Source organism: Rana temporaria, chromosome 9, assembly GCF_905171775.1.
Source record: "Rana temporaria chromosome 9, aRanTem1.1, whole genome shotgun sequence".
NCBI classification, from domain to species: Eukaryota; Metazoa; Chordata; class Amphibia; order Anura; family Ranidae; genus Rana; species Rana temporaria.
The window spans coordinates 112,635,154-112,654,900 of NC_053497.1; the positions used below are offsets into that span (position 1 = coordinate 112,635,154).

General features: G+C 44.3%; 1 protein-coding gene across 3 annotated transcripts in view; it reads right to left on the minus strand.

The window, feature by feature from the left end:
- The window catches only part of DBH (dopamine beta-hydroxylase), a 158,038-nt gene that overhangs the window by 51,099 nt on the left and 87,192 nt on the right, over positions 1 to 19,747 (minus strand). For all 3 annotated transcript variants that reach the window (XM_040324160.1, XM_040324161.1, XM_040324159.1), the window contains exons 7-8: positions 11,381 to 11,524; positions 10,317 to 10,355 (exon numbers count right to left, since the gene is read on the minus strand). In XM_040324160.1, coding sequence (XP_040180094.1) covers positions 10,317 to 10,355; positions 11,381 to 11,524 — 183 coding nt within the window. The remainder of the gene's footprint in view (positions 1 to 10,316; positions 10,356 to 11,380; positions 11,525 to 19,747) is intronic.

Below are 19,747 nucleotides of genomic sequence, written 5' to 3' on the forward strand. Positions count from 1 at the left end.
ACCATCTAAGCACATTCTATATAAAGGTTTCTCATTTCCCTTTACTGCAGTGCATGTGGTTGCAAAAAGTGACTGTCGTCTCTCTGTCAGAAAGTCACACTGCATGGGTTCATCACCCGCTGGGCTAACCGCTGCTACATGTCCCTCTTCCCGGCAACGGTAACAAATCAACCTTCTGGTCCTCTCCTGTGGGATGGGTCTTCCAGGCCGCTCTCGCCAAACATTAGCAGTAGTCCAGATAATTCCTCTAGTTTAATTCCTTTAGTTGCTCCTTGGTACCTCTCTCCACCCCCATCCCTTGATGCAGTCTTACCTATAGGTGGGGAGGGTCTGGTCTTGGAGTGGAAAGTCTGTGCGTCTCTGGTGGAAGAGGACAAATTCTCTGTTAGGTACCTTTCGACCAGGTCTACAAGTTTGTCTGCGGTTTCCGGACCACCATGGTTCACCCATTTCTGCAGGGTGTTAGGAAGAGACCTAAGAAATTTGTCCATGACTACTCACTCCAAAATGTTTGGTCCGGACAGAGTTTCTGGCTGCAGCCATTTCTTAGCCAAATGGATGAGGTCATACATCTGCGACCGAGGTGGCATCTTCAGCTGATAACTCCAATTGTGGACCCGCTGAGCACGGACATCCAGGGTTACACCAAAACGTGCCAATATTTCCTCTTTTAACTGATCATAGTTTTTTGCGTCTGCAAGCTCCAAATCAAAATATGCCTTTTGGGCTTCTTCAGATAATAGGGGGGCCACTAGTCCAGCCCACTGTTCTTTAGGCCAACCCTCTCTTTCCGCTGCTCTCTCAAACGTGGTCAGAAACATCTCCGGGTCCTCATCTGCAGTCATCTTTGGCAATAAGTGTCTTACACGAAAAGTCGGTATATTACTGGCCTGACTCCCAGCCTCGGTCTGCTGTCTCTGAAGCTGTGTCACGATGGCCTCCATTTGCTGCTGGTGTCTCTGTTCCAAGCCTGCAATGCTCTCTTGGTGAGCCTGTTGTTGAGCTGCAATGCTCTCTTGGTGAGCCTGTTGTTGAGCTGCAAGGCTCTCTTTGTGAGCCTGTTGTTGAGCTGCAAGGCTCTCTTGGTGAGCCTGTTGTTGAGCTGCAAGGCTCTCTTGGTGAGCCTGTTGCTGAGCTGCAAGGCTCTCTTGGTGAGCCTGTTGTTGAGCTGTGTGAGCCTGTTGTTGAGCTGCAATGCTCCACTGCAAACCTGCATTTGTCTGCTGTTGATTTGCATTTGCTATAGCCAGCTGTTTCAGTATCTCCTCCATTTTGGGTTTACTTTAACTGCCCGCGGCACTCCACCATGGGTAAGGGATTAGCTCGGTAGCGGGGGTGTGTGACCCCCTGGATGGGTTCACTACACACTGAACGATACAGAGAAACAGCTGAAAACGGTTGAAAACAAGAAATTTGGTTTATTCTTCCATCTTGCTGGAAACAATTGCAAGCATCCAAAACAAAACAAATAGTCTTTTTGATTTTTATCACACAGAAAAATCAACAGCACCTCACCTCTTCAGAAGTATTTCTGTTCACTGCTCTCCTTCACTCAAAACGCCTCAGGATGCAGCAGTTGGTAGTAATCCTCTGGATTACTTATAGAGGTCTTAATTGCCTCATTCTGAACAGCTGAAGTTTTCCAACGCCCTTAAACCTTTCTGGCTACTTCTGCAGCCGACACCTAATAATAAGTGGTGTATTGTCTAAACAAGGCAGAAATGTATCTCCCGTCTGTAACAACACCCACAGATTTACCTGACTTCCTGTCACAATTATATATATATATATATATATATATATATATAGAATATACAGTATCTCACAAAAATTAGTACACCTCTCACATTTTGTAAATATTTTATTATATCTTTTCATGTGATAACACTGAAGAAATTACACTTTGCTACAATATAAAGTAGTGAGTGTACAGCTTGTATAACTGGTCTCAATTTGCTTTCCCCTCAAACTAACTTAAAGTGGTGTTTTCCGGGGAAACATAAATAAAACATTAAAAGCCAGCAGCTGCTGACTTTTAATAAATGGACACTCCTGTCCTCGATGTCGACACCGCAGCTGATGTTACCATTAGCTGTCGGGTGCTGCCGCCGCCATTGCGGAGAAGGGTACCCGGCAGTGTAGCCTTCCGGATTCAGCCAGGAACCCTACTGCGCATGCACAAGGCCTCTCTCCTCTCTCCTATTGGCCCGACAGCCGGGGGAGGATGAGGTATCCTGTCCCCCCTCCCCCCGAAAGGTGCCAATTGTGGCACCAGAGGGGTGGAGGAATCAGATGAGCTCCTATTGGCTCGGCAGCTGGGGAGGATGAGGATGGAGCCCCGTGTTGACGTCAAAGGCCGCTGGCCACGGCCAGGCTCCCAGAAGTGGGAAAGGATATCTGTCAAAGACAGGTTTCCTGTTCCCCCTACCCCCCCGAAAGGTGGCAATTGTGACACCAGAGGGGGGAAGGAATCAGATGAGCGGAAGTTCCACTTTAGGGTGGACCGCCGCTTTAACACACAGCCATCAATGTCTAAACCACCGGCAACAAAAGTGAGTACACCCCCTAAGTGAAATGTCCAAATTGGGCCCAAACTGTCAATATTTTGTGTGGCCACCATTATTTTCCAGCACTGCCTTCACCCTCTTGGGCATGGAGTTCACCAGAGCTTTACAGATTGCCACTGGAGTCCTCTTCCACTCCTCTATGACGACATTAGGAACCTTGCGCTCCTCCACCTTCCATTTGAGGATGCCCCACAGATGATTAATAGGGTTTAAGTCTGGAGACATGCTTGGCCAGTTCATTATCATTACCCTCATCTTCTTTAGCAAGGGAGTAATTGTCTTGGAGGTGTGTTTGGGGTTGTTATCATGTTGGAATACTACCCTGCGGCCCAGTCTCCGAAGGGAGGGGATCATGCTCTGCTTCAGTATGTCACGGTACATGTTGGCATTCATGATTCCCTCAATGAACTGTAGCTCCCCAGTGCCAGCAGCAATTATGCAGCCCCAGACCAAGACACTCGCACCACCATGCTTGACTGTAGGCAAGACAAACTTGTCTTTGCACTCCTCACCTGGTTGCCGCCACACACGCTTGACACTATCTGAACCGAATAAGTTTATCTTGGCCTCATCAGACCACAGGACATGGTTCCAGTAATCCATGACCTTAGTCTGCTTGTCTTCAGCAAACTGTTTGCGGGCTTTCTTGTGCATTACCTTTAGAAGAGGCTTCCATCTGGGGCGACAGCCATGCAGACCAATTTGATGCAGTGTGCAGCATATGATCTGAGCACTGACAGGCTGACTCCCCCCCCCCCCCCCACCCCTTCAACCTCTGCAGAAATGCTGGCAGCACTCATACGTCTAATTCCCAAAAACAACCTCTGGATATGATGCTGAGCATGTGCACTCAACTTCTTTGGTCGACCATGGCGAGGCCTGTTCTGAGTAAAACCTGTCCAGTTAAAAAGCTGTATGGTCTTGGCCACTGTGCTGCAGCTCAGTTTTATGCTGGATTCACACTTGTGCTGTGCAAATTCCAGCTCTGTTATCTCTGCAAAGAGATAAGAGAGCTGTTCAGCAGATCATCTCCGTTTTAGCTACAAATTTGGAGACCTGGGAGGGGAGGGGGAGGGGGGAAGTGTATTGAGCAGAAAGAGAGAAATCCTGATGAGAACTGAACAGATGTGCGAATCAGATGCGTGCCCATAGAAGATAATGGGCCTGAATTTGCACCTGAGCCGCACCGCAATGCCTAGAAAACGTAAAAAAGTTTTTTGGGCAATGCGCAGTGCGAATGCATCGCACATATGTGAACCAGCCTCATTAAAATCAATGTATTTTATTTTACTTCAGAAGTATTTCTGTTCACTGCTCTCCTTCACTCAAAACGCCTCAGGATGCAGCAGTTGGTAGTAATCCTCTGGATTACTTATAGAGGTCTTAATTGCCTCATTTTGAACAGCTGAAGTTTTCCAACGCCCTTAAACCTTTCTGGCTACTTCTGCAGCCGACACCTAATAAGTGGTGTATTGTCTAAACAAGGCAGAAATGTATCTCCCGTCTGTAACAACACCCACAGATTTACCTGACTTCCTGTCACAATTATATATATATATATATATATATATATATATATATATATAATATACAGTATCTCACAAAAATATGTGAACCAGCCTCATTAAAATCAATGTATTTTATAATGTTATACGAATTGGATGCGGTTTAAGCCGCACTCAATTCGCATAGGTGTGAACCCGGCCTAAGGGTCTATGCAATCTTCTTATAGCCTAGGACACCTTTATGTAAATCAACAATAATTTTTTTCAGATCCTCGAAGAGTTCTTTGTCATGAGGTGCCCTGTTGAACTTCTAGTGAACAGTATGAGAGAGTGGGAGCGATAACACCAAATTTAACACACCTACTCCCCATTCACACCTGAGACCTTGTAACACTAACAAGTCACATGAAAATGGCTAATTGGGACCAATTTGGAAATTTTCACTTAGGGGTATACTCACTTTTTTTTTCAGAGGTTTAGACATTAATGGCTGCGTGTTGAGTTATTTTGAGGGGACAGCAAATTGACACTGTTATACAAGCTGTACACTCATTACTTTACAATGTAGCAAAGTGTAATTTATTGTGTTGCCACATGAAAAGATATAATAAAATATTTACAAAAATGTGAGGGGTGTACTCACTTTTGTGAGATACTGTGTGTGTGTGTATATATTTATAGATCTGATATGGCTCATAAAAATGTGGTTCCTCCTCTACCACCCTCTGTTGTGTATCTTTAGAATGATCTTGAATCTATACCTATGAAGATGCGTTCAAAGTAAAGCTGTGCAGGGCAAAGCTACAGCTTTATATAAAAGCCTGCCCTTAGCTGCTTATAGCTGCCTTCCCTCTTCTTTCCTGCTGCTCCGATTGCCCACTTGATGTGAGAGTGAAGGTACTAAGTATGGGTAGCAGTTGACTCACTTCTATGATGGAGCACTGGCTAGTAGCACTGAAGTCAAGGGGACAGTGGTGGACATTACTGGGGGTGTGGGAGTGAATGGGACAGAGGTGGACATTACTGTGGAGGGAGGTGAAGAGGGAAAAGGACATTACTGGTGGGGGGAGGGAGTAAAGGGGACAGAGGACATTACTGCGAGAAGGGGGAGTGAAGGAGACAGTAGTGGACATTACTGGGGATGGTGTGGGTGATGGGGGCAGAGGTTGACATTACTGGAGGGGAGTGAAGGGGACGGTGAAGGACATTACTCGGGGGGGGGGGGTGAAGGGGGCAGAGAAGAACAGTGCTGTTGGGGTAAAATCTTGGGTGCGTTGCAACACTTTTTTACCCAAGACTTGATCCCTGCTGGTGATCTCATTGGAGCTTACACATGACTTTTACTCTTTGCTCCTGTGAGAAAACAGAGTGGCTTGGAAACTAAGAGAAAGTGTATGTATATAGCATAGGAGGAGAAATGCATTTATGTTAGTCTGTTACTTTACTATGCATGCACAAAACACAGGTTCACTATATGTGTTTTTCTGGTTTAAAGTGGAGTTCCACCCATAAATATAACATTACATCAGTAGTTTAAAAAAAATGTCATTAGTCCTTTAAGAATTTTTTTTTTTTTTTTTAGATGCCTTCAAAGTGTTGTTGCTAGGCAGAATAGTTAATCTTCCCACTTCCTGCACCTAGGTGCCTAACCTACACCGCACAGACTCCTGGGAATGTAGTGGGTGTAACTTTCCAGGAGTCTGTGCACTCCCCAGTCTCGAAGAATCATGTGACTTGGACAGTACAGGTGCTGAAACCTGATCTGAAACCTATTACACTGCTTGTGCAGCACTGATCATGTGCGAGATCTGCAAGGCTGAAATCCAGGAAGTCATACAGTCTGGCTTCATGATGCCCACACTTAAGATGGCCCCAGTCAATTTCTATTTTATAAGGTGTCTAAATGCTGTAACAACCTAACAAAACGGACCTTCGTTTACAGACTAACTTTACTAGAATACATTAAGCTTGTGTATTACAGGGGTATTTATATTTAAAAAGTGAAATTGTGTCCGGAACTCCGCTTTAATGACCAACCTTCCACTGAGCCTATTACAGTCCCACCACAGCACTGGAATATGAGAAAGAGGTTATGTAAAACCATGTGACTGGAGGCTGCAGTCCCACAAGCACTGGTCACCCAAACATGCTTACGATGCTAAATATAATTAGGAGGACCTTTTGATTTTAACACAGATGTGTGTAGGCAGGTGGAGTCTACTTTCTCCACTGTAGGTGTCTCTCATCCCCAGTGGCATTGCAGTTGGAAAGGAAGTCAAGAGGAACATTGTTCCTCCCTACGGCTGAAACTCAAAAAATTCAAATATCGTGCAAAAGTTCATTTATTTTACTAGTGCAACTTAAAAGGTGAAACCAATATATGAGATATAACCATTACATGCAAAGCAAGGTAGTTCAAGCTGTGATTTGTCATAGTTGTGATGATTATGGCTTACAGCTCATGAAAACCCCAAATCCACAATCTCAGAAAATTAGAATAATATTGTGAAAATGTGCAATATTCTAGGCTCAAAGTGTCCCACTCCAATCAGCTAATTAAGCCATAACACCTGCAAAGGGTTCCTGAGCCTTTAATCGGTCTCTCAGTCTGGTTCAGTAGGAATCACAATCATGGGAAAGACTGATGACCTGACAGTTGTGCAGAAAATCATCATTGACACCCACCATAAGGAGGGAAAGCCTCAAAAGTTAATTGCAAATACAATTGGATGTTCCCAAAGTGCTGTATCAAAGCACATTAATAGAAAGTTATGTGGAAGGGAAAAGTGTGGAAGAAAAAATTGCACAAGCAGCAGGGATGACCGCAGCCTGGAGAGGATTGACAAGGCCATTCAAAATTGTTGGACTTTCACAAGGAGTGGACTGAGGCTGGTGTCAGTGCATCAAGAGCCACCACACACAGACGGATCCTGGACATGGGCTTCAAATGTCGTATTCCTTTTGTCAAGCCACTCCTGAACAACAAACAATGTCAGAAGCGTCTTACCTAGGCTAAAGAAAAACAGACCTGGTCTGTTGCTCAGTGGTCCAAAGTCCTCTTTTCTGATGAGAGCAAATTTTGCATCTCATTTGGAAACCAAGGACCCAGAGTATGGAGGAAGAATGGAGAGGCACACACTGCAAGGTGCTTGAAGTCCAGTGTGAAGTTTCCACAGTCTGTGTTGATTTGGGAAGCCATGTCACCTGCTGGTGTTGGTCCACTGTGCTTCATTAAGTCCAGGGCCATCACAGCCGTCTACCAGGAGATGTTGGAGCACTTCGAGCTCTATGGGGATGCTGACTTTTTACAGCAGGACTTGGCACCTGCCCACACTGCCAAAAGCACCAAAACCTGGTTCAATGACCGTAGGATTACTGTGCTTGATTGGCCAGCAAACTCCCTGACCTTAACCCCAAGAGAAAGATGAGAGACATGAGACCAAACAATGCAGAAGAGCTGTGGGTGGTATATTGTAAGAGGGCGCTAAAACAATATATGTTTTCTGGTGGTTTTGGTGTCCGACTGTCCTCAACCAGATTTATCCTTTGGCTTCGGACTGATGCTGGCACTGCCAAACTGGTGTTGGTTTTCTGCTGCATGTTTGGTGGGAATGTCCCCTCATCAATGCTTTTTGGGTTCTCCAAACTGTTATTATATACTGTTACAGACTCTACGGTTCCCAATACACTGCAGGTTGTATTGCTTTCAGTTCTCTCAGGCTCTTGTATAATGTGTATAAAAAGGTGTATTTTACATCATTGTTTGATGGCTGCCAGAATGGTATTCCCCGCTATTGGCGTATGGCCCATATTTTGTCTTTGGTGGACTGGGTGGAGGAGATTAACCACATTGACGCATGGAATTTCTCCTGGCACAGAAACTGGGCACCCTGAAATATGTGCAGAGAATCTTCGGAGCTTCTAAACCTACTAATGGGTTGAAGGCTGTCTTGCCTTTCTGGTCCGATTGGCGGTTCATCTCTGCACCTAAGGGCACGCTTTTTCTAGTTTTCTGCTTCCCTCCCTTCTCCTCTCCATTTTTTTTTGTCAATGTGAGGCTTTGGTTAGTTTGGTACCATCACATCTGGCTTTTAAGCTTACTGTGGATGGAGATATGCGGTTCAGACATCGTTTATGGACTGTATATACTGCATCTGATAATTATAACATGGGTTGCTGTCTGACACTGGTCATTGTGTATCTGTTCAAGCTCCGCTACATTGGACTGTATATCTTCGGTACCACCCTTGCCAGCCCCTGGGAAACGTTCCTAATTTTGAATATTGCTGTATTTTGTTTTTTGTTGTTTCCTTTTTCTTTTTGTACTTGCCCCAGATTGTCGGAGCTATGTCTGGAGTTTTAATAATCTGTATTTTAAACTTCTAATTTCTGCAAAAAATGTAATGTGCATTTCCTTGTATTTTAGACCTTTAAAAATGCTTAAAAAAAATACCTTAAATACATGTTTATTCTGTCAGAAATTCAATGATCTCTTACATTTGTGTAGTGAGCTGACAATATGGGAGGAACATTTTCAATAGTGTCCTAATTACTGTGGGTGCTAATCTGTTGCTTCTTACACAGTTGCATAGTTAGGGCTCTTTCACACGGAGCGGATCCGTATTGATCCGCTCCGTTAGCCCGTTTGGCTCAGCGGGGATTCCTCCGTTAATCCCCGCTGAGCTGTCGGCGGACAGGGCGGTCCCCGCACACAGTGCAGTGACCGCCCTGTCTCTCCTCCGCTCTCCCCTATGGGGAATCGGATAAATACGGACCGTGTGTCCGTATTCATCTGATCCGTTCCGCCGGACGGAAGAAAAATAGGGTTTTCTTCCGTCCGCAAAAGCGGATCTTTGCGGACGCGGATGGTTGCGGACGTTAGCGGATGCATCATCCGCTAACGTCTGCAATCCCATAGGGATACATTACAAGTCCGTAAACGGACTTGTAATAAACGGACCGTTTGTCCGTATGTGTGAAAGGGCCCTTAGTCTGGTTGAAAAAAGACACCAGTCCATCCAGTTCAAACAATAAAAAGGGAAAAATCAAAATGATCCAATCCTATATATAAAATCCTATAGCAAAAATTGATCCAAAGGAAGGCAACCCCCCCAACAAAGAACAATCCAATTTGCTCCAGCAGGGGAAAAAGTTAATTTCTGATCCCACAATAGGCAATATGATATTCCTTGGATAAATAGCCAGTTATATTATGCCCATTTAGGAATTATTCCATGCTTTTTTTTTTTAAAGCAATCTACTGAGCTGGACAGAACCAGCTCTTGAGGGAGTCTATTTTATATTTTCACAGCTCTTACTATGAAGAAACCTTTCCATATTCACTATATGGGACACTTATGTATTTATACATGTTGGTCATATCCCCTCTTAATCTCCTCTTCTCAAGAGGAGATCGAAGATTTGCAGTCCAGGGACCTCGCCTGTGGAATGCACTACCAACCACCATCTCTTCTGAGGTCAAGGGGTTCCTTACCCATGAAATGGATACAGCGCCCAGAGGCGATTCAGTTTGCATGTGTTGCGCTTTACAAGTCACTCACTCACTCACTCAAGAGAGAATAAATTTGGTTCCTCTAATCTGTCCTCATAGCTAAGCTCCTCAAATGCCTCTTATCAGGTTGGTTGCTCTTCTCTGCATTTTCTCCAGTTTCCCAATATCCTTTTCGTGAACTGGTGCCCAAAACTCAACTGCATATTGCAGGTGAGGTCTTACTAATCATTTGTACAGGGATAAAGATGTCTCTCTCTGGAGTCTATACCTCTTTTAATACAAGAAAGGATTTTGCTTGCTTTGGAAACCACACCATGGATTCCCCCAGCTGTACCCCCCTAGTATGTATAATGCATGCATACTCTTAGCCCCCAAGTGCATGAGTTTACATTTATCAACATTAAACCTCATTTGCCACATAATTGCCCCATTAAACAGTGCATAGCTTGGTGTTATCTGCAAAAACTGAAATTGTACCTTTAATCCCAGACCCTATATCATTTAGAAATATATTTAAAAGTAATAATATATTTTATATCTTAAGTTAGAGGAATCCTGCAATCCAAGTGGAGAACTGCGCAGAGCAGTGTCACCTTCCCTACAACAATCTTGTGAAATACAGTAATGTTTAACAGTGCAGAAAAATATTTTTCTAAATTTATTTTTGTATCCCACTTGTGATTTGTTTTTAAAGTAATATGAAAGAATGTAGCACAATAGAATCTGACTTACTGGCAAGACTTGGACGGGCTTCTTTAGCATCCTGATTTCCTGTTGGCAGTAAAATAAAATGTGTGAGGGCAAATTAATTCACAGTGAACAGAATTTTAAAATGGTCTGCGGAATGCCAGTGCGTAGTATATAATCATTATCCATCATTGTTTTGTTTCAGAAAATAACTCCACTTTCAAACTTTTTCCCAAATGACTTTATTGCACATTTCAGGTCATTTCTAAAGATGTTGTACCTGTTCTCATATGCTGTTCCATGTGAGGCCTCTGAGAGTTTAAATATTTAAATTCTGAATGCAAATCCCATAATACCACTCTTTCAGTAAGTGTCGCATGTGCACATACTCATTGTCAGTTAAACGATGAACTATGCTATAATAGAGATGGAAAATTGGAGTATCGTGGTTGTATAGTCTATATGCTACAAAATTGGATGTTTCTACTTATCTGTAAAATGATTTTCCTGTAGTACATCACGAGACACAGAGCAGGCTATAAATCATGACTACCTGGGTTAAATGGACACTGGCAAAAACAAACAGACAGGAAGTCCTGACCTATATAACCATTCCCATACAGGAAGTAAATCAGTTTTGTAGCAAGCAATGAAACCCCAGAAAGACAGATGGGACCACAAAGCATTTTCACCCTGTGACTGAGGACTAAAAGAAGGACCTAAAGAATATTTTGACTAATGACGGTTCTCAGAGAAAGACTCCAGTGTCTGACCTTCTTCAAGTTTTACTCTGACCATCTCCACATCAAAATCCATTCATTTTTCCTCCACAGTCAGAAGGGGATCTGGAAAAAAAGGACCTCTCCCGCTTCTTACCGCCATTTGCCCTTTAGCTGAACAAACCAGAAATGTTTCTTTCCAGCCCCCGAATGCTACAGCCAAGTCATCCTTAGTGACACTGGCCGAGTTTTGGGCCCCTCGCACTGGCCAAAATACCAGATGGATGCAGTGGCTCAGATGCACCAGTCACTTCTGGTCTATCAGCAGATGCAAAGGGAGAGTTCCCTCACTTCCTCTGTAGTCGACCAGGCAATGATGACAGTTCTTACCTGAAAATGTGGACTGAAATGTTTATCTATATTGACAATCCCAACTTCTTTGCCGTCCCGGACATTTACGGTGGTCACTGTTCGCCCAGTTAGGTGTGTGTGGAGCTGAGAAGCAAATATTTGAATTCCATCTGGAGGAAGTGCCTGCAATCAAAATTGGCAGCCATTGTTAAATAGAACAACCTGACATTGTTTTTAACACTTCCCTAAAATATGTTGTTACTGTTACTGTCTGGTGAATTTCCCCTTCTGTCCCAGGAGCCATATAGGAAGTGAGGCAAAATCTCCCTATGGAAACTAAGAGAAAAAAAACTAAACAGACCCTTCCTTGCTTTATTAAAACAGCATATTTTAGCTGGGGGTTAGGCTTTAAACCCTTTGAGGACCAAAAGATTATCGTCATTAATATACAAACAATTATATTTTTTTCCCCTTGAGAATGTATTTGAACAATAAATAAAACCATTTCCACATTTTTGGGGGAGGAATTATGACACAGGACAAAAAAAGACATCCAAGTGGGAATTAAGACCAGGACTACAACTCTGTAGATGTGCTAACCACTTAGTTCTTTACTGATACAGTTACTGAGTGTTTCAAATTAAGCTGGCACCATATTATATAGAGTCTGAGGCCTTGTAGACAAGGCCAGACATGTCCGATGAAAATGGTCCACGGACCGTTTTCATCGGACATATCTGCTGGGAGGTTTTGGTCTGATGGTTGTACACACCATCAGACCAAAATCCCCGCGGACAGAGAACGCGGTGACGTATACGACACCGACGTTCTCTGACGCGGAAGTTCAATGCTTCCACGCATGCGTCGAATCAATTCGACAAATGCGCGGGATTTCGCGTGCATGCCAAGAAACTTTTGTCCGCTGGAAACCTGTCCGCTCGGCCAGGAATCCGGTCCGGTAGGCCCTACACACGGTCGGACCAGTTTCAGCAGACATGTTCGGTCGTGTGTACGAGGCCTTAGGGTCAGGTCAGGTGACATGTTAAATTCCAAGCTACGTTCATTGGGAATCTAACAGGTTAACTTTTACTCAAGGAGCCCCAAATTAAACTTGTTGCGATTCTTCCAGTTTTCAAACCGTCTGCGGCAAACATGTCAGTCTGCTTTAAACACCTGACTATAATTATAACCTTAAAGATGAAGAAAAAATAAAATTTGTGTTTTCCCTATGCTGCTCAATAATTAATGCCTCACCGCTTCATTTAAATGTTGTTTCTGCCTGAACGAACAAGGTGGGCCGATCAAGAAAATGGGGAAGGATATGGAAGCTTTCTTTGCAGAAAAAGAATTTGGTTGTTCAGCAAAGCCTCAGTTATTAAATATCCACCAGCAACTCAGCAGCTATTGTGGAACTAAACGACTCAGCAGAATCTACTAGTCAAGACAATCAACTGGCTATTTTCTAGATGTTAGATGTTTCTAGATGCGTATCTGCTGATACGCCGTCGTATCTCTGTTTCTATCTATGCGACTGATTCATAGAATCAGTTACGCATAGATATCCCTAAGATCCGACAGGTGTAATTGTTTTACACTGTCGGATCTTAGGATGCAGTACCGCAGCCGCCGCTGGGGGGTGTTCGCGTCGTAAACCAGCGTCGGGTATGCAAAATAGGAGTTACGGCGGATCCACGACGGTTTTTCGCGTTCGCTACGTCGCCGCTAGTATAGTTTCCCGTCGCAAAGTTAGTCGTTGTTTTTGGTGCCCTAACTTTAGTCAGCAAGCGTATTGCTGTCTAAAGTATGGCCGTCGTTCCCGTGTCGAAATTCTAAATTTAACGTCGTTTGCGTAAGCCGTCCGGGAATACGGAATTACGTTACGCGCGTCGCCGTTCGAAAAAAATGACGTCACGCAATGCACGACGGGAGTTCGGAAACGGAGCATGCGCGGTAGGTCCGGCGTGGGAGCGCGCCTAATTTAAATGGCACACGCCCATTTAAATTGGCCCGCCTTGCACCGGAGGCCTCCGGCGTAGGTTTTCATCGCAAGTGCTTGGTGAATCAGGTACTTGCGATGAAAAATTGCGGCGGTGTAACGTATCTACGATAAGTTACGCCGCCGCTCTTTTATGTGAATCTGGCCCATAGACATTAAAGTGGATGTAAATCCTCTCCTAAAGCCAGTGAAGTGAATAGCCTCAGATGATACACAGAGATTATACAAATCTCCCTACATACATTTTATTTGTATATCTGCTGTCTTCAGCTTTATATACTGTACTGTTTAGAAAGTGAACATGGTGCTAGAATTTTTCCTTCATGTTTCAGCTGTGGGAGTAGAGTCTTGGCATACACTGTGTGACAGCTGATTGGAGGAAAGACACACACCCCCCCTCCAAATAGGCAAAGGAACGAAGATACTTGCAACGCTGTGCTGTGAATAGACAAGCTCTCTGCTATTCTATTTATAGCACCCACCTCACAAATTTCCAGCTGCTTTTATCTCCCCAGTCAGAGAGCTTGTCAGAAGTTATCATGCTGATACAAGAAGAACGGAGCAGCATAAAGACTTGGGACTTAGGGCTTTGTAGAGAGATAAGTAAACACTATAGATGTATGTGCCCAGGTCAAATTTCATGAATCGGGGTTTACATCCACTTTAAGCTGGTTAGTGATTTGTTTTATGTGTATACGTGTAATCCTTATGTATGTAAGGATTAAAAACAATTAGTCATTTAGGATTACCTCAATACTTCAGTAGTCATTCTTAACTTATTTAAATATGCAGGATTAGTTATTTTTCATATGTTTCCCTTACCTAGTTTAAGGATGATTCTGAAGACTGATAGTCAATTCTGAGAAACCCCCTAAGATTGGTATATATTGTTCCGTTAACCTCATTATCTCATGTTGATTACATATGCTGCCTCCCAGCTCATGAGTTTACATAATAGAATCAAATCACAGAACCGAGCCATACAGTGTTTTACAATCTTTCCCAACCATGGAAAGCTATTGTTATCAGCAAAAGATCAGAAAACAGACTACAGCAAGTGTCGACCTCAGCTCTCACTTTTAGCTCCAGAGTTTTCATAAAAGATAGGGAAAACCACATAAGGGGCAAATATGAATCACTGGTAAGTAAGCCTACACATTTATATTAGCTTTAGGCTGAATATTCAGGTTCTCGTAGAAGCTGAATCTTTATTATCCAGTTCAAATGTACATAGGCTTAATGTCTGTATTTTGAAGCAAGGAGTTGGCCAAACTGCAGGTCTGAGGCTTTACGAGTCAGGGAGACCTCTCAGCAAGTATAACAATGTAGTGCATAAGCAGAGAATACAGGCCGCGAGTCTGGCAGTCCCCAGGTGTAGGGTGACCACGTGTCCCGGATTGCCCGGGATTGTCCCTTAATTAATGCTTGTGTCCCGTGTCCCGGGCACCCTCATTACGGGACAATACAGAGTCCCGGAATTGGCCTGGGCAGATCTAATGCCCCCTAAAATAGCCTTTGTATACATCCTTTCTGTCTCAGCCTGTGGTGGACCCCTAGCTGACAGAGTGAGACCCCTATTCACCACCGCTGGCTCAGTGCCCAAACTGGTTGCTACCTGCCTCCCGCTTGGCGTGTAGCAACCAGTGACGTCAGAGCAGGAGAGAGGCAGAGACCTATCACAGCGGATGAGAGTTTAACTTCCTCCTCCGCGCCTTCTGTTAAGCTCCACCCACCTCCTCGTGTATGTTCTGGAGTCCACCGGCAGCCAGAAGAATCATCAGACTCTGAGACAGACTGCAGGGTACAACTAAGGCAAGTAACATTGCAAAGCACTGACCAGCATTAAAGATCCATCTGTGTTATAATCCTGTCAGCTCTCCCTCAGCAGTCAGAGTTCAGTAAGAAGCTGGAGTGTTTGCACAGTACACGCAGAGGCTTGCTCCAGGCTGAGTAAGCAGATAAGGGTCGGCAGGAGAGGACACATGACACCCTGGATGGAAGGAGGAAACATCCTTAGATATCAGGGCAGGGTTCATGCTGGGACTTGTAATCCTTCACTTTTGGGGATGTGACCCCCCCCCACAAAAGTGAAGAACTACAGGTCCCAGCATGAACCCCTCAGAGCTGAAGATGTTTCCTGCATCCCTGCACACATGATAACTCCTCACACCCAGTCCTGTCCAGCTTCTTAATGTCTCTTCTCTCCCACTACTTGTTTGCCTCTCACTGCAGCAGCCCCCTCCCCCCTCCTCTTTCGCTCTCAGCCTTTCATGTTCTGCCACCTTTTCACCTACTAGTCTTGTTACCCCCTCTGTATATCAAGCAATCCTCTCAGTAGTGGCTCATCAGCAACTATCACAACCTCAGAATCCTGCCAGCATTCCATTCATTGCTCCTTCAAACTGCCAGAAATGTTTTAGTTACTCCACTGCAGCGGTGTAACTACAGGGGGCGCCATTGCAACCCAGCCTCATACTCCAGGGGGTCCATGCAGCTTCCCTCTAAACCTGGATAAGAGGGGCGGCATATAGAGGAACTGATGCCCTCCATGTTCTTCTTGCAGCCACTGAATGCCTGCAGGAGGTAAAGGAGGAAAAGCGGGCATTCAGTGGCTACAAGAAGAACAGGGAGGGCATCAGTTCCTCTATATGCCACCCCTCCTATCCAGTTTCCTTCTGCTTCCCACAGGTCCCTCAACACTCTCCTGGCTGATCTTCCCCAGTAACTTCTCTGCGAGCTCCCACCTCACCCCCCATTCTCCAACCCCCTGCTGTCCTCTGGTCCCACCTGTGCTGTTCTTCAGTCCCCCCTCCTGTGCTGTCCTCTGGTCCCACCTGTGCTGTTCTTCAGTCCCCCCCCCCTCCTGTGCTGTTCTTCAGTCCCCCCTCCTGTGCTGTTCTTCAGTCCCCCCTCCTGTGCTGTTCTTCAGTCCCCCCCCTCCTGTGCTGTCCTCTGGTCCCACCTGTGCTGTTCTTCAGTCCCCCCCTCCTGTGCTGTCCTCTGGTCCCACCTGTGCTGTTCTTCAGTCCCCTCCTCCTGTGTTGTTCTTCAGCCCCCCCCCTCCTGTGCTGTCCTCTGGTCCCACCTGTGCTGTTCTCCAGTCCCCCACCTGTGCTGTTCTTCAGTCCCCCACCCCGTGCAGTTCATCAGTCCCCCCCTCCTGTGCTGTCCTCTGGTCCCACCTGTGCTGTTCTTCAGTCCCCCCCTCCTGTGCAGTCCTCTGGTCCCACCTGTGCTGTTCTCCAGTCCCCCACCTGTGCTGTTCTCCAGTCCCCCACCTGTGCTGTTCTCCAGTCCCCCACCTGTGCTGTTCTCCAGTCCCCCACCTGTGCTGTTCTCCAGTCCCCCACCTGTGCTGTTCTCCAGTCCCCCACCTGTGCTGTTCTTCAGTCCCCCACCCCGTGCAGTTCATCAGTCCCCCCCTCCTGTGCTGTCCTCTGGTCCCACCTGTACTGTTCTTCAGTCCCCCCTCCTGTGCTGTCCTCTGGTCCCACCTGTACTGTTCTTCAGTCCCCCCCTCCTGTGCTGTCCTCTGGTCCCACCTGTGCTGTTCTTCAGTCCCCCCCCCTCCTGTGCTGTTCCTGATTTGGAGGAACTGTCCCTCATTTAGAGCATTTTCCCTCTGCCCCTCTGTTCCTCTTTCCTCCTTGTTTGTCCCTCAAGGAGCCAATATAAAAGAATAGTAGTGGTAAAAAAGCACCTGTGGGTTTAACCAGTTTTTCTTTGTTTATAATTCTCCTACATATTTTTGCTAATAGGTGTCCTTCATTCCCATCTCAGAAAGTTGGGAGGTGTGCCTCTATCCATAAGAGTAGCGTCATGTCACAACTGAGTATAAAAAAGAAGAGAGGAGCCTCTAAGTGTAGCAATATGGTTAAATTTAATGAAGGTACAACATTCAGTAACTTATTGCTACACTTAGAGGTATCCTCACCAATTACACTCTGGGAGGCCCACAAAGCCACCGTTTGTGGACACCTAATCTAAAATGCTTTGCTCAGAAAGCTCAGTGTGAACAGAGGATTTGGGAACTGTCACACTTGTTAGCACAAGCAAAATACTGGGTAAGTACGAAAATCTCAACCTAGGCCCTCTAAATGCTTCTGTGTGAAAATTACGCCATGGAGTTGGATCTTTTTTTTACGCAAATAGTTGAGAAGGCCTTAGGATGGTCTAGGCATACACATTATTCTTGTGCAAATAAACTTGGTCTCATTTTGCCCAAGAGGCTTAACAGGAGGCCCTCCTTCCCTATCAAACCGTAGACTAGAAATGGTGATCATACTGCTAATCCCTCCAAAATTGTTTCAATTTTTGCTGATTCCCCTCTTCCTTATATAGCAACCCTTCCCCTTTTATATTGACAGAGCCAAACAATTTGTCTGACATTTGTGGCTACCTGCTCTTTCTAATAATGCCCATGAGGCCATCAATCAAGTCATTTCAGAAGCTGAGATTTCCCTAGCTATTAAATCACTGAAACCATTAAAAACACCTTAGTCAGATGGTTTTTATTTTAAAAATATTGCTTGCTTTCAGTACCGCACTTTACTCTTCTATTCAATGCCCTTAAAACAGGAGCCTGCATCCCCTTTTCTTGCTTGCAGGTGCACATGATTATAATATAACTATAATTCTTGAAGGTACACGACATTGGACCCACAACAGTTACTGTATGTCTAATTTACTTATTCAATAGTGTGTACAACCCTTCCTATGGTTTCACTGGGGCATGTACCATTCCCTTTTTGTGGTAGCTTTTGAGCACTTCTGTTTTTTTTTTCTATTTTCTCTCTCCCTTCTCCTGTCTTGTTTTTCATTGCTGTTAGATTTTAAATTCATTAATATTTTTATGAATTAAATGTTTCTGAATCATTGGTTTAAACATGGTAGCTTTTAAGGACAAGGTCAATATAGGACGACAGAACAGCTGTTGTAGTGTAGGCCACATCTATTCTTGAAAGTCCTACGTCAAGAAAGAGGGTGGAGATGTTACTTAAAAATACATAAGTGGGAGTTAACGTTCATCACAACCTTCCATGGAGATAATCTATATATGAATTATCCTAAGTTTGGCTTTTAAATCAGTATATAAGAACACGTGGTGAGTGTAGTGAGCTAGGAACTCCAGGGTCACCCGACCCGACGGAAGCTTCAGGGTCATCGGACTCTGCAGAAGAGATGGGGGTGGGGAAGGGACCCTCTCTCAAGAGAGAAAGATCAAACCATCGTAACATCTATTTCCTCCTTCTGTAACTTTCTAAGATTACAGCTTGGTAAAACATCATGGCAGAGGCAATCAATGTAAGCATTAACTACCAGCTGTCATATCTGTGGAATAATAAACATCGTATAATGAAGTAAACCTATGTCTGTATTTTGGGAACCAAGAACGCCTGGAGAAGGAGAGTTTGAAATATCGCATGACACGTGTTAGAGGAATATGTCCCCTCCGTATTCTCTGTCTCTCTATCTATATCTCCCCCTTTTCCCCCATTCAACAATTGCCAAATCATTAAAAAAGTTACTGTACCTCCCATCCTGATCTATTTTATTATTTTGTACCGTTTTTTGGGGTACTGTATAAAATCATCTTTTCGTGTATAGTCCCCATTGACGGAATGATTTATTATGGAAAGCCTTTACATTTATGTCCTTATCTATGTAAGTTTGTACCCTGGTATTTGTTGAATAAAAAGTTACTTGACTCTAATTTTCTTATTGCATGTGGACCTAAAAGTGATGGGCAAAGTACTTGTTTCCTGGATCAACAAATATCTTCAGTCCCTCATCCACAGGCACCAAGTGGTTATTGTCCCTGAATGTCAGACTGGTGATAATATCCAAAAAACTATCTATCCTAGTCACCTCCTGCATCAACACAAATTCCCAGGTTTCCTGTGATATTTAAAAGGAGTTCAATTGTTCTGGAATTATTTACGTGTTGTATACAAAAAGGTTCACATTTCATCTGTGCATAAAAATTTGTGTGATAAAAACACATTTTCCGTGGCACCCCAGTGCTTATCGTTGCAAGGTACATCTGCTGAATTTGAGACTTTACACTTTGGAGTGGCCACGTTTTTTCTTGAAATGTTTCAACCAAACAGGTCTCAGGATAAATAAGAAAAGGTAAGCCCTATCATACAGTGGGAGTGTACGGTCAAATGAGCAATGGCACATAGCTTATAAGGGGGACAGGAATTGTGTTTGTACATTAGTTGCTTTCCTATGACATGAAAAAGAGCTGATAATGTTAATGGTAATTAGTGTTAAATAAATACAGGAGTTACCATAAGTGACCCGCTTTGCATAATCCTAGCTGTCTGGCTGTCTTTGACTTTGGTATTTTGATACTCTGACAATCATGCAACAAATGGAATCAATGGCATTATTATGCCTGCTTGTTT